Source organism: Mytilus galloprovincialis, chromosome 14, assembly GCF_965363235.1.
Source record: "Mytilus galloprovincialis chromosome 14, xbMytGall1.hap1.1, whole genome shotgun sequence".
Taxonomy (NCBI): Eukaryota; Metazoa; Mollusca; class Bivalvia; order Mytilida; family Mytilidae; genus Mytilus; species Mytilus galloprovincialis.
Genome location: NC_134851.1, coordinates 32,870,023 through 32,887,978, shown reverse-complemented (window position 1 = coordinate 32,887,978; position 17,956 = coordinate 32,870,023). Strand labels below are relative to the sequence as shown.

General features: G+C 33.3%; 1 protein-coding gene across 1 annotated transcript; it reads right to left on the bottom strand.

Moving 5' to 3' along the window:
* Positions 1-276: 276 nt before the first annotated feature.
* LOC143059307 (uncharacterized) lies at positions 277-17,117 on the bottom strand. The gene is made up of 3 exons (XM_076232786.1): positions 16,283-17,117; positions 2,573-3,325; positions 277-883 (listed from the first exon to the last, which is right to left on the bottom strand). Exons 1-3 carry the CDS (start codon positions 16,967-16,969, stop codon positions 656-658), a joined length of 1,668 nt encoding a protein of 555 aa, XP_076088901.1. The 5' UTR covers positions 16,970-17,117; the 3' UTR covers positions 277-655.
* Positions 17,118-17,956: the final 839 nt, after the last annotated feature.

Below are 17,956 nucleotides of genomic sequence, written 5' to 3'. Positions count from 1 at the left end.
TTTGAATCCCCCCTTTTTTGGACGACCAATGCATTTGAATGGGAGCATATAGTTGGAGCACCCCCCCCCCTTTCCGTTTTTAAAATGGCTGGATCCGCCCCTGTAGAGTGACTATTTGTAAAAAATGTAAAATATTGGAACGATTCTACGATTAGGTGAGGACAGAGAAATATATTTCAGGATGACTGGTGATCCAAACGGATTCCGAAAGCAGGAAGTTTAGTGGCGCCTTTATGTATCGCGTAAGTTGTCTGGCATGGTTTAATAAGATTTGCCTTGACTTTTTCCCTTCCATATATGAAAGGTTTTTTTTTAATGAATTAATAATAGCATCATTCTAAAAATACAAGAAATACAAAATATATGACGATTCTGTAGTCAGTAAAATTTTCGCGCAATGACAAGGCCCACAGGCCATCGTATTATAGTTTTATCTAAAACTTACACATACATACGCAGAACAATCAAACGTATGTCAAGAACAATAAGGAATCTTACGTTCGCATTTTCTACAAAAATGACAAAGGCCACTATACTGATCCTGTAGCGATGTCAATTCTGTAAAACGGTCAAACTTGGGCTTATGAAATCTGTCAAAGGTCGTTGTCATTCAATTTCCATAATACCCATTATAAACAGCTTAGTCACATGATATTTAAAACAAAAATACACAAATAAAAACTGAAAGAAAACACGCGAATAATGACACAGAATTACGGGGGCTTCCATTAATTCCATCGGTGTTGTATATAACTGTTGGGTCATAGTAAGCTGTCCCGGTAAACTTGTTTAGACGAATGTAAAATATTTGTTTACTGCCCTGCGTCACAACCATTGGATATCCAGATGCCATTGTTGTCCAATCATCAGTGTTGTATTTGACCTATAAAAAAAATAATAAAACATAATTGGAAAAATACTTGTAAAACACTTTAGATATTATATATAATACACGCATGGAATTTGTAGGTTTATGGTCAAGATACCCATCTCCATTGCCCGTTTCTTTGTTGTTTCGCTAAATCTTGATTTTATTCACATTTCTGTCATCCAGTATAGTCCCGCCATTGTGTTTGTTTAAATACCGATGCTCTATCTGCTCTTTAACTAGCAGTCCTAATTTAATGATTTAATTTTGTTACGAACAATATTACCATTGCATATTAGTACATAATAGATTTACAATTCTGTGATTTTAGTGTACATTATACATGCAGAAAAAGTACAGATGAAAATTAAATCAATCATTGTGTATAATTTTTAAAAAGAGGCCTAAGATAGATCATAAATAAAGATTTTACTATGTTTTTTTTTTTAATATAATAATATAACAAACAGTATGGCACACCAAAATTGACAAAAATTGAATAAATTGTTCATGAAAAAACATTTTTTTTGCATAAAAAGAAATTATGAGATAGATTTTTTAAATAGAATATGAGAAGATAGATTTAAATGTTGTAAGAAAATAAAAAGAAAAAATGGAGTCACCGAACTTGTTTTCTTGCTACAAGTTAAAAGAATCCTTATCAGTCCAGAACATTTTTTTTAAAGTCATATGAAACGAGTGACTGGTGAACAAAAATGTGTATTCAATTCTTGAACCAATGCATGTATATATCATTAACTCAGTCTTCTGTCCACGATATAACATTTTTTACGCAAACATATCGTATAATCGTCATTTTTTTTCCCTCTCTGTCTGTTATGTTGTGAAAATATGGCAGCTAATTATTTGTCGTGTTTTGAAGCCCTAGTTTGCCGATTGTCATCTTATAGTAAACAATCAACAAAGAATCATGTGTATTGAACACGTGTTTAACATGTACAATCAGATAATAGTTTATTTCAATGACAGATCCATGCGTATTGTGATCAGTAGATTTTTACCAGAAGGGTCACGCTAAGGTAACTAGCATACGGAAAATATGTCGCCGAATTGCATCCTGGAAGCAAGCAATAAAAAAAGTAAACTTCTTCTAAATGAGGAAAAAATTAAAGATTTTTTTCAGAAAAAAAGTATATGTACATAAGTTTTATAATGAAAACTGTTCATTTAGTTATAAATCACATATGCATCATTATTTTTTAATTTGAGGTTTTGTATGACTTTTACTAAAAGAGTTATCTCCCATAAAATGTATAAGTTGGAATATTCCTTCTAAAACACAAAAAATAGTATGTGTTTAATCATTATGGATAATGCAAATATCCAGTACCTTTTCTTTATATAAATAAACAGTCTATGCAATTAATTGCAAAACTGTCTCCAGATTTGCAGATTTGGACAAAGAACTAGACCGATTGTGAACTGCGATTGTACAATCTAAGATGGAAGTATACCACGAATATACCTTAAGAATATCATAGATGTAAATATGATGTTCTCTTTGGCACTATTGCTACTGAGAAAGGTACGATTGAATTTGTTTCATACTAAGTATTAAAAGACGTTTCAAGCGAAATATGAGAAAATTCGTTAAATCTTGAGTATCTTAGAACCAGAAAAAATGTAATTATAAGCGAACTTCAACGGTTTTTAAAATGCAGTGTTTAACTAATCGGTACTTACCTTCCTGGACATGACAACTGAACTGTCTTCACCGAGGTCATATTCTTCAGCATTTCCTTTATCACTGCTTGGTTTTTTCTTCGGAGTACCTTTGCCTTTAATAGTCATTCCAAAGTCTAAGAATTCGCCGACCTCGCTTGAAGAGCACGTTGTACCGCCCTGTCCACAAAACTTCCAGTCTTTTATTGTTGTGCTAAATTTCATATTTCCTTTTTTCACCATCGTAGTTTCGTTCCCAAGAGTTATTTCGCCGTCTTCGCGAAATATGAGCACTTCCGTTTCTAGCATAGCACCTTCTTCATTCAATGTTGCGTTGAATGTGAATTTTTTCACTGTCAGATTCATGAATTCTGCGTCCATTGGTGGTGAGAACTGAAAGTCTGTCACAGCAAAGTTGTTAAATCTGTGCTTGTTGTCTTTTATGTCGCTACCATCTGTTTTCTTTTCTTTAAGTTCAGAAAATTCAATAGTAATTCTGTTCGGGTCTTGTGATGGGTTCTGCCTATTTCCGACTTGAATTTTACCCGACTTTCCTAAAACTTTGACCCAAACGCCTTCTGCGTTGGTTTCCTTTTCCATTGTGGGCGTTTCAGGGGTATCAGGTGACTTTCCTAAATCAACTTGTGGGTCGTACAATACACTCTTTGAAAATTTGTCAAAACGGAAGACAAAAAGTGTTTTTGAACCTTTTTGTTCCAGTTTAGGATATCCAGTGGGTGTTGGTACCCAGTCGCCATTACCATCATATTGAACCTGTAGAAAAAATAAAACAATTATAAGTATGGGGGATATATATATGCATTATCAATAAAAACTCGGAGATAAATGTGTGATCCTAGTTCTTTTGGTATAACAATAAAATCGCTTACTTCCAGGTCAAAACGAAAAAACTAGAGAAATGGGATTTCAAAACAATTTGGATACAATAATTATATTGCGAGTTTTATATATAATATGTCGGTTCATTTATGCACGTTATTAGTCACAAAACATGAAGACCACACTCTACAAAGTACAAGTAACTAAAACACGGAGGCGATGTTTTTACAATGTATTCATTTCTTGTGTATGTTCAATAAACATATCAGTTATAACATCATAAAAGTATTCATAGTCTTCATTTACATGTTTTCATCTGAGAAACCAAAATAACACCCCCTCCCCCCCCCCCCCCCCCCAAAATAAAAAAAATACTTGTAGAAAATCTACAAGTAAAACAAACAAAAATATCAAACGAACATGATGCTAACATTGAATGTTCACCATAGTATCTGCAATAAATCATAAATGACCATAAGTATCTCTAAACTACAAATGTATAACGCCTACGTACATGTATTTATTAACTTAAAAATTTAACGAAAAATTGCGTATTTATTTAAAATTTCAAAAAGACGAAACACAATTTACCTTTCTAGACGTAAAAGTACATGTAACAATTATTGAATATAGGCTAAAGTACGGGTATCAACACACTACAGTAACAAGTATACAGATGTGTTCTGCTAACTTTAAGTAAATAACTTTTCAAATGTGTTTTCATCAAAACACTTTGATATCAATGTTCATTAGATTTCTTTAATGACGTTGCAGACCTATAATGATGAACTTTTACAAATTGTGACATTGGCACTCATACCACATCTTTATATATCTTTCTATAGTTCACCGTGCAGTCTAACTACAGCCATGAATGCATGATCACTAGCCATGCCAAGAAATTGCCTCCGTTGAAATTCTGCGAACACCCCATAGAGCAAATTACATGCCATTGGATGATTAATATTGACCATTTGGTTTATGGCTGTGTTCTAAGCGACACGTACATGAAGGTCATAAATTAATTTGTTGAATAAAATAAAATCTTTAACTACTAATGGGTGCCGTAGGAGGTCGATCGGAATTTTTAGCGAGGATTTCTTGGCATGTTATCACCACCGTTAAGTTGTAAGTTGTAACTTCGGTTCAAACCCTCGTGGAAACTCCGATCTTAAAGGTTAAACTCCAATCTTAAAGGTTAATCTCCAATCTTAAAGGTTAAACTCCGATCTTAAAGGTTAAACTCCGATCTTAAAGCTTAAAGGTTAAACTCCGATCTTAAAGGTTAAACTCCAATCTTAAAGGTTAAACTCCAATCTTGAAGGTTAAACTCCAATCTTAAAGGTTAAACTTCAATCTTGAAGGTTAAACTCCGATCTTAAACCTTAAAGGTTAAACTCCGATCTTAAAGGTTAAACTCCAATCTTAAAGGTTAAACTCCAATCTTAAAGGTTAATCTCCGATCTTAAAGGTTAAACTCCGATCTTAAAGCTTAAAGGTTAAACTCCAATCTTAAAGGTTAAACTCCAATCTTGAAGGTTAAACTCCAATCTTAAAGGTGAAACTCCAATCTTAAAGGTTAAACTCCGATCCTAAAGGTTAAACTCCGATCTTAAAGCTTAAAGGTTAAACTCCGATCTTAAAGCTTAAAGGTTAAACTCCGATCTTAAAGGTTAAACTCCAATCTTGAAGGTTAAACTCCAATCTTAAAGGTTGAACTCCAATCTTGAAGGTTAAACTCCAATCTTAAAGTTTTATTAGACTGTCAGTTTGTTTGTCGTAGAACGGTAGTTCTCATCGGGGAGTATAGCTTCCTCTACACATACAAACTGGTTGACAAGAATGCAGAATAAAGAGTTAAAAACCAAACAATCAATCAATCAATCAAAAAAGAAGCACATCAATAATAAAATAAGGACGCAAGACTTTAGGGGCAACTTAATATATTAGGACACAAATAGGTAAAAAGACAAATATATCCCATTCCAAATATGCATTTAAGTGAAATGTTTTGAATTTCCTTTACCGATGTTTTCTCTTATGGTACTATTTTTCATGCATTTGAGAGAGAAAAAAATGCATGTAATATTTGCCACTGGAAATAGACAAGCAATGGCGAAAATAATCTTAATGCCAACACCAAAGGTTTTTATTTTCGATTTTGGTTTGTGAAACGAGACAACATTGCAAGGGGGTCTCTAGATATTCTAGAAGACAAATTGCACAAAATAAGAAAAAATCCAATTTATTTATTACAATTTTGTAAGGGAGATAACTCTCATGCATTCTTTTTTCATGCATTAGCAAAATGCCATCCTCTGTCCTAGTGTTTCAATGAATGATAAAGGCTGGAGAAGGAATGAAAAATAAATGTTGTATTAAAACAAATTTGAAGCCGTGTTCAAAACACGATACTATGTTATTTGATATATTTAATGTATCAAATAGTAAACCAATAAAATCGTATTGTAAACAGAAATGGGATCGTAAAATAGCGAATAATTTCAAATACCCGTGTCATAATTTTTTACTCTTGTGGTTAGTTGTCTCATCGGCAATCATATCACATCTCTTTACATATATATGATCAAGTCAGTTACCACGGTGGGTATGGTTGTCCTGCGAGAGAACGTACTGTGCTGGTGATTCGGTCCTGACGGGTGCTGGTGATCAATGAAAAAATGTAAACAAAGACGAAAATGATGATTTTTGACGTTTTCACTCATAAAAAATGGAAGAAAACAGTTGAGATTTTTTAATTTCGTTTCTTATGGGTTCATATATAAACCATTAAAAAATTGACCCTCTAAACTGTTTCAGTAAGCGTAACACAAAAATGCTCATTTTCAGAAAATCTCGAACTGAAAAAATAAAACAAAAATGCTCATAGAGTCCGCTTTCTATACCGCAATCCACACGACAAAACAATTTTGTGAAAAAACATTGCAATTTCTTAAAATTTAGCATTTTCTCAATTTATGCATGTCCTGATACTGTGCTGGTGGGTCCTGTCATTGTGCTGGTGGGTCCTGATACGGTGCTGGTGATTTTGGATAAGAAGTTGGTCATATTTGAAACAAATGTTACAAAATCAATAAAATTGGGCAGATAATTGTTGCCAACAGGATCTATGACTCCTATTTTAGCTCTTGTGCATCCATTTGGCTGTTTAATATGTGTTTTCAAATGATGTTAACTTGTATTACATAATAACATAAAAGGGCAACATCTTTCGTCCAATATCAGATAACAATATATAGTATCTAAAATAAGTTAAAAATTCCACAATACTATATAATTCATTTTATGTGTCAATTTGTTCGAAAAAAGTCGAAAAGAAGAGAGTTTAAGTTAATGTCATGATTATCTGTCGCTTTCTAGATCTATGCTTAGCATTTATTTCAGATGACATGGACTCCTCACCCTGATGACCCTGCTGCCTTTCATAACTTCATCCGTATACATATATTAATAGATAAACGAAAGGCTGCCACTGGTATTTTTGTATTTAAAATGATTCGTTGTAACGAGAATATTTGTGGTGAATGGAAACTGTGAGGGTCAAAATCTTAAATTGCTTATAAATGTTGCTGGACCTAGTTTCGTTATCTGATCCGAATTTTCTGAAATGTGCAAGGTAGATAGACATTTTGATTTGTTTACTCGGTAATGAACCCTTGTGTTGATCCCATGGTAAACATTACAAAAATCTCTGTACAAAGGTCTGTGAATTTTCTACAAAAATAGTGATTTTATTTTCACTAAATTCTCTTTTTTCTACTAAATACAATAATGAACTATAATAAATAATAATGCTTTGCAAGAAGTTTCCCCTTGATATATGCACATTTCGTAATTGACATTGTCATAAACCGTACACGAAAAGATAAAATATTGATATAAGTACTTAATTTGCATCTTTGAACCCCCACCCCGGCTTGTTTTTTAGGAGCCTGGGGTGTCTAAAAATGGTCGATTACAGACAGCCGAGTACGCATTTTACTTTCCAGGCGTGTTTATGTTTTTTAAATATAAATTAAGGCTACATTTTAATATAATAATTCTATGAATTCACAATATAAAAAAATGCAGAAAAAATATGAATGAAGTGAAATATCTTAGTAAGGAGTCATAACTACAGAGATGGTGTGTTTGACACACAAAACTTAAAAGCTTAGTGATATTACCAATATTAAAATAAAAGTGTATTTTAGTTGGGTATTTTATCCATTTACTCATTTTCAATTATAATCAAGGCACATTTGATTTTTATTCATGAAAAATATTTAAATATAGAAAAGTAGGACACATTGTTCACTTCCTCCCCCGTAATTCTTTATCAAAAATATTTATTTTGAAATGAAAAAGCTAAGAAATCTTAGGTTTTTTAGTGTTTTCTAGGTTATCTCGTCTTCATTCTTTGACATATTCTAGCTTGCCCTTTCATAAAATAGTGATTTTTTTAGTGTTTTATCGAATTTTCGAAAAACAAATACCTGATAACCGCTTAGACAAAAAAAAATATGTTGGAAAAATCTTACAGCAAGTGATTCTTAATAGCTATAGCCTCGGTCACACCTTACCGGATAGCTCGAACGGACGCCTAACGGATAAAAAAAAAGTTATCCGTTGACAAAATTTGTATCTGTTGGGAGTCCGTTGGTGTACTAACGAACATGTAACGAATGCCAAACGGACACACAACGGACACTGAACGTACGTGAAACGGATACGTACCGGACAGAATGGACGTCGAACGTACATCCAACGGACGAGTACCGGATAAAACAGACACCGCTATGGAAGCGTAACGGATAAAACGGATGAACAAAATAATCTGAAAATTAAAGGCAATAAACCATCTAAAAATTAAAGGCAATAAACCATGAGAAATTTCAATTGGCATTTGTCCATTTTACATCCGGTAGTCATCCGTTTTATCCGTTATCCTTCCGTTAATATCCGTTTTACATCCGTTTTATCCGTTAGGCGTCCGGTAGACATCCGTTGGTGAATTGGTCTACCGGATCTCCAACGGATGCATAACGGATACGTAACGGATACAAAACGGACGAGTACCGTACAAAACGGATGCCTAACGGACGTTCAACGGACATTTTATCCGTTGGACGTCCGTTCAAAGTTTGAACATGCTCAAAATTTTCCACCGGACAGAACGGACGTCAACGGATAAAACGGACGCTTAACGGACATGCAACGGATATGGACGGACGCCTAACGGATAAGAACGGACGTCCAACGGACATGAACGGATTGAGAAAAAGTTATCCGTTAGGCGTCCGTTCGAGCTATCCGGTAAGGTGTGACCAAGGCTAATATAAGATACATTTTTCTTTTACAATCCACCTTTAAAATTTTACGGGAAACTATTCCAAGCTTTCACTGTAACCTCGCTCTAACTTATCCCCCTCCCTCCCCCATAAAAAACACCAAACAAACAAACCCGCAATACTATTGTCATTCTTATAGTCAACACTCAATTGTTCACAAACAAATGTGTTTTAAGCTGCTAAAGACATGATTCAAACGCTCAGAAAGTCCTTTGTTCTATATTTATGCAAAACCTTTCTTATTTTTATTTTATGGGTTATTGTTGAAGGTCGTACGATGACGTATGGTTGTTAACACATACTTCCTTTGGTTTCTTATGGAAATTTGTCCATTGACAACAAACATACCACATCATCTACATTATATTAAGTATTGTATAAATTACAACGTATTTTGGTGATCTTGCAAAATGATCGTAATCCCGAAAATCGTAAACATATTTTCTTATCTTAAAAGGGGGCAAGAAGGGTTCCATTAACAGGCCAATAAATAAGATTACAGTTAATTTCATTTTTTTTTTTTTTTAAATAGGGGTATTTTTTCTCTCATAATAACAGTAAACAGATTCACAACAATGTCAATTTCAAGAAAGCAGACAACAGCTAATTAGTCAACAACAGTACAGCATCAATGCTCTTGAATATATGCCACTTTTAACTAAAATATAAAAGCACAGAACCAGGACATAGGAGCACAGAACCAGGACCGTTTTTCTTATCACCAGCACAGCGTCAGGACAATTCCGTTTAACGAACTTGCACGACTTTTGCAATATAATATTGTTGTAATATACTTTGCATGGTACTTATGACACATCAGAGAAAAATTAAGCAACAAAACAGTCGTTTTATTGCCGTTCTGATACAATGTAAACAAACCCACCAGCACAGAATCAGGACCCACCAGCACCCGTCAGGACCAAATCACCAGCACAGTACGTTCTCTCGCAGGACAACCATACCCACCGTGGTTACGCCTTTTTTTTTTTTAGAGTTGGGTGTATTTCATCAATAAATAATGAATGTTTTTGCTTTAAAAATCAAACTAGGTTTGGTTTGAATGACAAGAAAAGAAAATCGTGATCAAGATTTTTTTTTAAAACCAAAAATGTTAAAAATAAAAATGTTAAACGAATAATAGTAATGTGAGGTTTTTTTTATTGAAATAGACAAATCATATTAATTTCAATGCATGGATGGTATAATTGTGAAAAATTGACAAAAATGTAAAGATATTATTTATTTTAATACTGGACCATAGTTTTTTTAAGTAGAAAATGTGAATGACTTCACGGTTGAGTTCCTGAACGATTTAAAGTCCCATATTAGGACTGAAACCGGTCAATTATGACAACATGTTACATCCGTATGAATGAATTTCAAAGGAATGTAAATAAGTGCAGCTATCATATTTATTTTTGTTTACTTTCGTATTTAATTTTTCTATATTCCTCGTCATCATTTCATTAAAAAACACAACAAAAAAGGGGTCTGCAAGCCCCGAAGGTCACGATTATAAGTGATATGAAAACAATTTCATTTTCTTCAGAAAAATCATTCAAATTCTATTTGAACTGGGCGAGAAATTTGAAAAGAGAAGATCTGAACTGTTTCGCCCAACCGCCTTTCTCTAAGCTGAACTCAAATAAATCATGAAAATCAATGGCCTTTTTCTCACTAAATCCGGGTAACAACCTAATTTCTTTTCCGGTATCTTCTTATTACAGAAAGTGAATTGTTTAAGTTCAAGCAGTATATGAAGGGGTGACACGGTGTGCTCTTTTCAAAATCCCGCTTGTTTGTTTTTTTTCCACACCCCGTCTTTCTTTTTCCTCCAGATCCCACTTTTTTACTCCATACATCGCACATCTCCACTTTTATATCCCACATTACAAAAGTAAGTCATATCTCTCGTATTTTGCTAAAGTAAAATTCACACACCTTCTTGTCGATTTATGATCATGGCGTTATACGCCCAATAAACAAAGAAAGGGCCTACGACATGTATGTATTGTTTATTTAACAACATCAACCACAATAACATCAGTTGTCAAACACAACACTTAGGACACAACATTACATTCTCAATCAATAGATAAAACTCGGAGAAGTGTGTGATCCTAGTTCCTGTGGTATAATAATAAAATCCCCGACTAAGTCACTTCCAGTCAATACGAGAAGGCTAGAGAAATGGGATTTCAAACCAATTTTGATGCAATAATTATATTGCGAGTTTTATATATATTATTTTGGTAGAATTATGCACGGTAGGCCAATATATCACAAAAACGAAATCAAAACTTTATAAACTACAAGTAACTAAAAACACGGAGGCGATGTTTTTACAGTGTGTTCATTACTTTTACATGTTTAATATACTTCAACTATGCGGTATGGGCTTTGCTCATTATTGAAGGCCGTACGGTGACCTATAGTTGTAAATGTCTGTGTCATTTTGGTCTCTTGTGGACAGTTGTCTCATTGGCAATCATACCACATCTTCTTTTTTATATATTCAGTTATATCGTGCACATGTTCATAGTCTACAAGGTTCTCGTCTGTTTTGTCTGCTGTCACTCTTGATTCTTGAATCTATTCTCAAGTTTGTAACAACCAGCCGTTACCCAACGCAAAATTACAACTAAAGAGAAACCAAAAAACAACAAACAACAAAAAGCGAAAAAATAATAATCAAAGACAATTACTAGTACAAACAAAAGTAATTAAAACAAATAAGTGTTCATCACAGCATTTGTTATAAATTATAAATTGATATGAACATCTTTAAACGAGTAACGCCTACGTAATCGTGCTTAGAATTTAAACACTTGTGATACATGTTTAGATCTAAACGTGTTTAGGATTGTGTTTAATTTCTAAACACATTTTTCAGTAAGGCCATAATATTTAAACATGACGTGAATTTAAACACGTTTAAAAATGGAATTAAACACACTATTCTAAGCTAAACACGATTCTAAACACAATCCTAAACACGTTTGGATCTAAACATGTAAAAAAGTGCACAAAAGATGTGCTTAGGATTGTGTTTAGGATCTAAACACCATTTTTACAGTGTAGTGACTTAAAAATTGCGTATTTATTTGTAATTTTAATAAGATGAAACACATTTACCTTTCGAAGCGAAAAAAACATTAACCATTAAGTAAAAGTACATGTAACAATTATAATTTATGAATATAGGCTAAAGTACGGGTATCAACAAACTACAGTAACTAGTATACAGATGTGCTCTGCTTAATTTAAGTAAATAACTTTTCAAATTTGTTTTCATCCAAACACTTTGATAGCAATGTTTATTAGATTTCTTAAATGAGGATGCCGAATTATAATGGTGTACTTTTACAAATTGTGACATTGGCACTTATACCACATCTTTTTATATCTTTCTATAGTTCCCCATGCAGTTTTACTACAGCTACGAATGGACGATCACTATAGCCTATCACCGCCGTAAAGTTGTAACTTCGGTTCAAACCCTCGTGGAAAGGTGCGTTCAACTCCGATATTTAAAATTAGACTGTTAGTTTGTTTGTCGTAGAACGGTGGTTCTTATCGGGGAGTATACAGTGTAGCTTCCTCCAAATCAATCAAAAAAAGCACACCAATAACAAAATAAGGACGTAAGACTTCATGGGCAACTTACTATATAAGGACATAAATATCTTCCGTTCCAAAAACATTTAGGTGAAATGTTTCAAATTTCCTTTTTTCTATTAGGTTTTATCTTAATGCACTAGTTTTCATTCATTTGAAGAAGAAAATATACCTATCTTCCGAAATGTTCATGAAATAGTTGCCACTGGAAATAAAGCAAGCAACGACGAAAAAATCTTAATGCTATCATAAAAGGTATTTATTGTCGATTTTTGTTGTGAAACGAGACAACATTGCAGGGGGTCCCTAGATATTTATGAAGACAAATTGAACAAACTCTATTTTTAAACAAGAATGTGTCCACAGTACACGGATGCCCCACTCACACTATCATTTTCTATGTTTAAAGGACTGTGAAATTGGAATAAATTCTCTAATTTGGCATTAAAATTAGAATGATCTTATCAAAGGGAACATGTATACTAAGTTTCAAGTTGATTGGACTTCTACTTTATCAAAAACTACCTTGACCAAAAACTTTAACCTGAAATTTGCACTATCATTTTCTATGTTCAGTGAACCGTAAAATTGGGGTCAAAACTCTAATTTGGCATTTAAATTAGAAAGATCATATCATAGGGCACATGTATACTAAGTTTCAAGTTGATTGGACTTCAACTTCATCAAAAACTACCTTGACCAAAAACTTTAACCTGAAGCCAAAAACTTTAACCTGAAATTTGCACTATCATTTTCTATGTTCAGTGAACCGTAAAATTGGGGTCAAAACTCTAATTTGGCATTTAAATTAGAAAGATCATATCATAGGGCACATGTATACTAAGTTTCAAGTTGATTGGACTTCAACTTCATCAAAAACTACCTTGACCAAAAACTTTAACCTGAAATTTGCACTATCATTTTCTATGTTCAGTGAACCGTAAAATTGGGGTCAAAACTCTAATTTGGCATTTAAATTAGAAAGATCATATCATAGGGCACATGTATACTAAGTTTCAAGTTGATTGGACTTCAACTTCATCAAAAACTACCTTGACCAAAAACTTTAACCTGAAGCCAAAAACTTTAACCTGAAATTTGCACTATCATTTTCTATGTTCAGTGAACCGTAAAATTGGGGTCAAAACTCTAATTTGGCATTTAAATTAGAAAGATCATATCATAGGGCACATGTATACTAAGTTTCAAGTTGATTGGACTTCAACTTCATCAAAAACTACCTTGACCAAAAACTTTAACCTGAAGCCAAAAACTTTAACCTGAAATTTGCACTATCATTTTCTATGTTCAGTGAACCGTAAAATTGGGGTCAAAACTCTAATTTGGCATTTAAATTAGAAAGATCATATCATAGGGCACATGTATACTAAGTTTCAAGTTGATTGGACTTCAACTTCATCAAAAACTACCTTGACCAAAAACTTTAACCTGAAGCCAAAAACTTTAACCTGAAATTTGCACTATCATTTTCTATCAGTGAACCGTAAAATTGGGGTCAAAACTCTAATTTGGCATTTAAATTAGAAAGATCATATCATAAGGAACATGTGTACTAAGTTTCAAGTTGATTGGACTTCAACTTCATCAAAAACTACCTTGACCAAAAACTTTAACCTGAAGCGGGACAGACGGACGAACGAACAGACGAACGAACGAACGAACGAACAGACGGACGGACGAACGGACGCACAGACCAGAAAACATAATGCCCCTCTACTATCGTAGGTGGGGCATAAAAAATGGTAAGGGAAGCAACTCTAAACATGCAGTACAGTTTTTGTAATGTCTCAGCAAAGTGCCATGTCATCCTTTACCATAGTGTTTCAATGACGGATAAAGGAAACGGAATAAGAAATATATATGTTGTAAACAAATTTGAAGCCGTGACAAAAAACGACACTATATAATTTGAAATATTTAATGTATCAAATTGTAAATCAATAAAATTGTATTGTAAACAGAAATTAATGGGATCGTAAAATAGCGTATAATTTCAAATACCCATGCATGTCATAAATGTTTACTCTGGTGGATATTTGTCTCATCGGCAAATTTCATACCACATCTCCTTATATATATGATAAAGTCATTTACGCCTATTTTTAGATTTGGGTGTACTTCATCAATAAACAATGAATGTGTTTGCGTTAAAAATCCAATTAAGTTTGGGTTGAATGAAGAAAAGAAAACTTTTTCAAACCAAAAAGGTAAACTAAACAAAAAAGAATAGAAAATGTGAGTTGGTTTTTCAAATTAATTTCAATGCATGAATGGTATAAATCACAGGCACTTGTCTTAGAATTTTTTTTCCTATATACCTTTATATAACACATTAAGGTATTATTAGGAAAAAAAATTCTGAAACAAGTGCCTGTGGTATAAATGTGAAAATTTGACAAAATTGTAAAGATATTATTTTTTCCGGACCATAGTTTTTTAAGTAAAAACTTGTGAATTACTTCACGGTTGAGTTTATGAACGATTAAAATCCCATATTAGGACTGAAACCGGTCAATTATGACAAAATATTTATATCCGTATCGATGACCTTTCAAAGGAATGTAAATTAGTGCAGCTATCATATTTATTTTTGTTTACTTTCGTATTAAATTTTTCTATATTCATCGTCATCACTTCATTAAAACACAACTTGGCCAAAATAAATGGGGTACGCAAGCGAAGGTCACGATAATAAGTGATATGAATACAACAGAAAACTAATTCAAACTCTATTTGAACTGGGTGAGAAATTTGAAAAATGAAGATCTGAACTGTTTCGCCCATCCGCCTTTCTCTAAGCTGAACTCAAATAAATCATGAAAATCAATGGCCTTTTTCTCATTAAATCCGGGTAACAACCTTTCTTTTCCGGTATTTACTTGTTACAGATGTTCATGTGTTTAAGTTCAAGCAGTATATAAAGTGGTGAAATGAGGGTGCTCTTTTCAAAATCCCTCTCGGTTTTTTTTCCAACTCCCCCTATTTTCTTTTTTCTTCGGATCCCACTTTTTCACTCCATACATCGCACATCTCCACTTTACTATCCCACATTACAAAAGTAAGTCATACCTCTCGTATTTTGCTAAAGTAAACTTTATTCACACACCCTCTTGTCGATTTATGATGGTGTTAACATAATGTTCGCCCAATAAACAAAGAAAGGGCCTGCGACATGTATGTATCGTATATTTAACAACATAAACCACAATAACATCAGTTGTCAAACATAACACTTAGGACACAACACTATCATTTTCAATCAATAGATAAGGAATAACAATTAATTAACTTAAACATAATATATAACGCTACGAGAATTTTTTTCAGTTTGGTAAAACATTAATTATAAAAAGGATATTTGATTAGATGTACATTGTAGTATTTCTAGCTTAAATAGGAAGAAATGTTTCAGTTTATTAGCAAATGAATGTATATATAGAAAAAAAAATCTGGCGTAGAAAAAAATGTATAAAAGTATACTAAAAATTAAAAACCTCAAATTACTTGTCCAGAAGAGAAGTTGAAATACATGTTTTTAAAAATACTTTTTTACAATGGGTTGCAAGATAATTAATTTCTTAGTGAATAACTTACGAAAATGTCTGAGACGTTACATTTTTTTTTACTGTACATAATACGTTGGTGGTATTCATAATTCGGTTCAAAAGAATAATCGTTTTGAGCAGGTGCTTTGAAAAGATAAGGGTGTGGATGGGGTTTACAGAATATAGAAATATAAAGACTCGAAAAAATGGACTAAAACTATAAAGAATAGAGAATAATGGGCAAAAAGTATAAAAAATAGAGAAAAGTTGCCTAAATAGAAAAGAATACAGAAAGGAAGTATCGCCCGTACCGACTATTATAGATATACAAAATAATTGATATCTGTAAATCTCACCTTGTCTGATATTATTACACTGCTACCACTTCCAAGATCGTACTCGTCTGCTGTTGTCTTTTTCCCGCCACCAGTTTTCTTCTGCGGAGCTGCTCCTTTTCCTTTAATGGCAATTGTAAAGTCTACATATTTCCCAATTTCAGTTGTCGATCCCTTACTACATGTAACGCCGGTGTCTCCACAAAATTTCCAATTTTCAATGAAAATATTAAATTTGACAGTTCCTTCTGAAACTGTCGTGTTTTCTCCATTAAGACTATAAGTCCCATTTTCGGTAAAAATGTACACGTCAACAACAAGTTTCGCCCCATTATCTATAGTAGCAGAAAAATTGAAAGTCTTGGCTGAAATATTCTCAAATTCTCCATCTCCAACTTCACTATACTCGAATTGTTGATTGGCAAAGGTGTTGAAGCTATGTTTAGTTGCTGGAGAACCACCGGCTCCCACTGGGTTCCCGCTCAAATCCGTTTCTTTGATTTCGTCCATTTCTACAGTTACCCTATTTTCATCAGACTCAATATTCTCTGACCGGCTCATCATTATTTTCCCAGACTGACCCAATACTTTAACATATACACCTGCGCTAGAGATGGTTCCATTCCCCTCATTTGCTGCTGCTGATGATGGGAATAAAATTCCCAAAATAATCAAGAAAACGCTACTTATTTCGACTAAACTTGCCATTATAACTTTCAACTTAACAACAAATTTCTAGAATATTGATATTTCTTCAATTTACGATTTATATACAAACACAATCAATACAAGTCAAACATATATTACAGGTAAGGCGTATGAATATATGACCGATTGGGCGGATGCATAAAGCTTGTGTGACAATGAGTAACTGATCTATGATACAGTTTAAGTTATGGAAGTACGTATTTCCCTTCTATGTCCTATAATCAGTGAATTGTAAGGTAACCGACCTTGAAAACAAAATAACAAATATTCTAAAAATACACAGTGACTTAAAAACTAGTCCTTAGTTCGCTAATGCTAATGTTAATTCAAGAACTATGGTCTACTTAAATTAGTTAGATTTTCTTATAAAAGTTAGCATTTTAGAGACCAAATAGTGGTATGTAAGACATTACCATTTTATAAATAAGGAAAGAGGTTTTGTGAATAACTAAATTCAGTTTTAACGGAATGGACGTACAGTATTCAGGGGCGGATCCAGCCATTTTAAAAGGGGGGGGGGGGGGGGGGTCCAACTATATGTTCCCATTCAAATGCATTGATCGGCCAAGAAAAAAAAAGATGGGTTCCCCCTGGATCCGTCAATGGTATGTGTGATAATAAAATAATCTGAAATTTGATTGTAATTAAACATTTGACACAAATTAAATAGCTGTAGTAAAAAAAAAAACATTTGAAGAAATTTGAAATGAGAAAAAATTGTCCCCTCCGGCAATTTATTATTCACAACCCTCCCCCCTTAAAAACGTTTCACCCGCTACCTTTTTCCCAAAAAGTCTGTCTCTATTAGTATGCTCATAATTTTAATTCAAAGTTCTAATGGAGTTTGCAACCACAACTACCCATTTAAATCTTAAAATGTGATTGGATTGCCTCCCTTACACTGCTTTACAATTGTCTTGTCTTTTAACTAGGAAACTCTTGTTTGCCCCCCTTTTTTGCACCATTTCCTTAATGGTTTGAGCCATG

Excerpts from the sequence above, each read along its gene's own strand:
- LOC143059307 (XM_076232786.1), bottom strand. The coding sequence starts at position 16,969 with ATGGCAAGTTTAGTCGAAATAAGTAGCGTTTTCTTGATTATTTTGGGA. Across the intron at positions 3,326-16,282 it reads GTGTAATAATATCAGACAAG|GTTCAATATGATGGTAATGG; the intron begins GTGAGATTTACA and ends TTTTTTCTACAG. Across the intron at positions 884-2,572 it reads CAGTTGTCATGTCCAGGAAG|GTCAAATACAACACTGATGA; the intron begins GTAAGTACCGAT and ends TTTTTTTTATAG.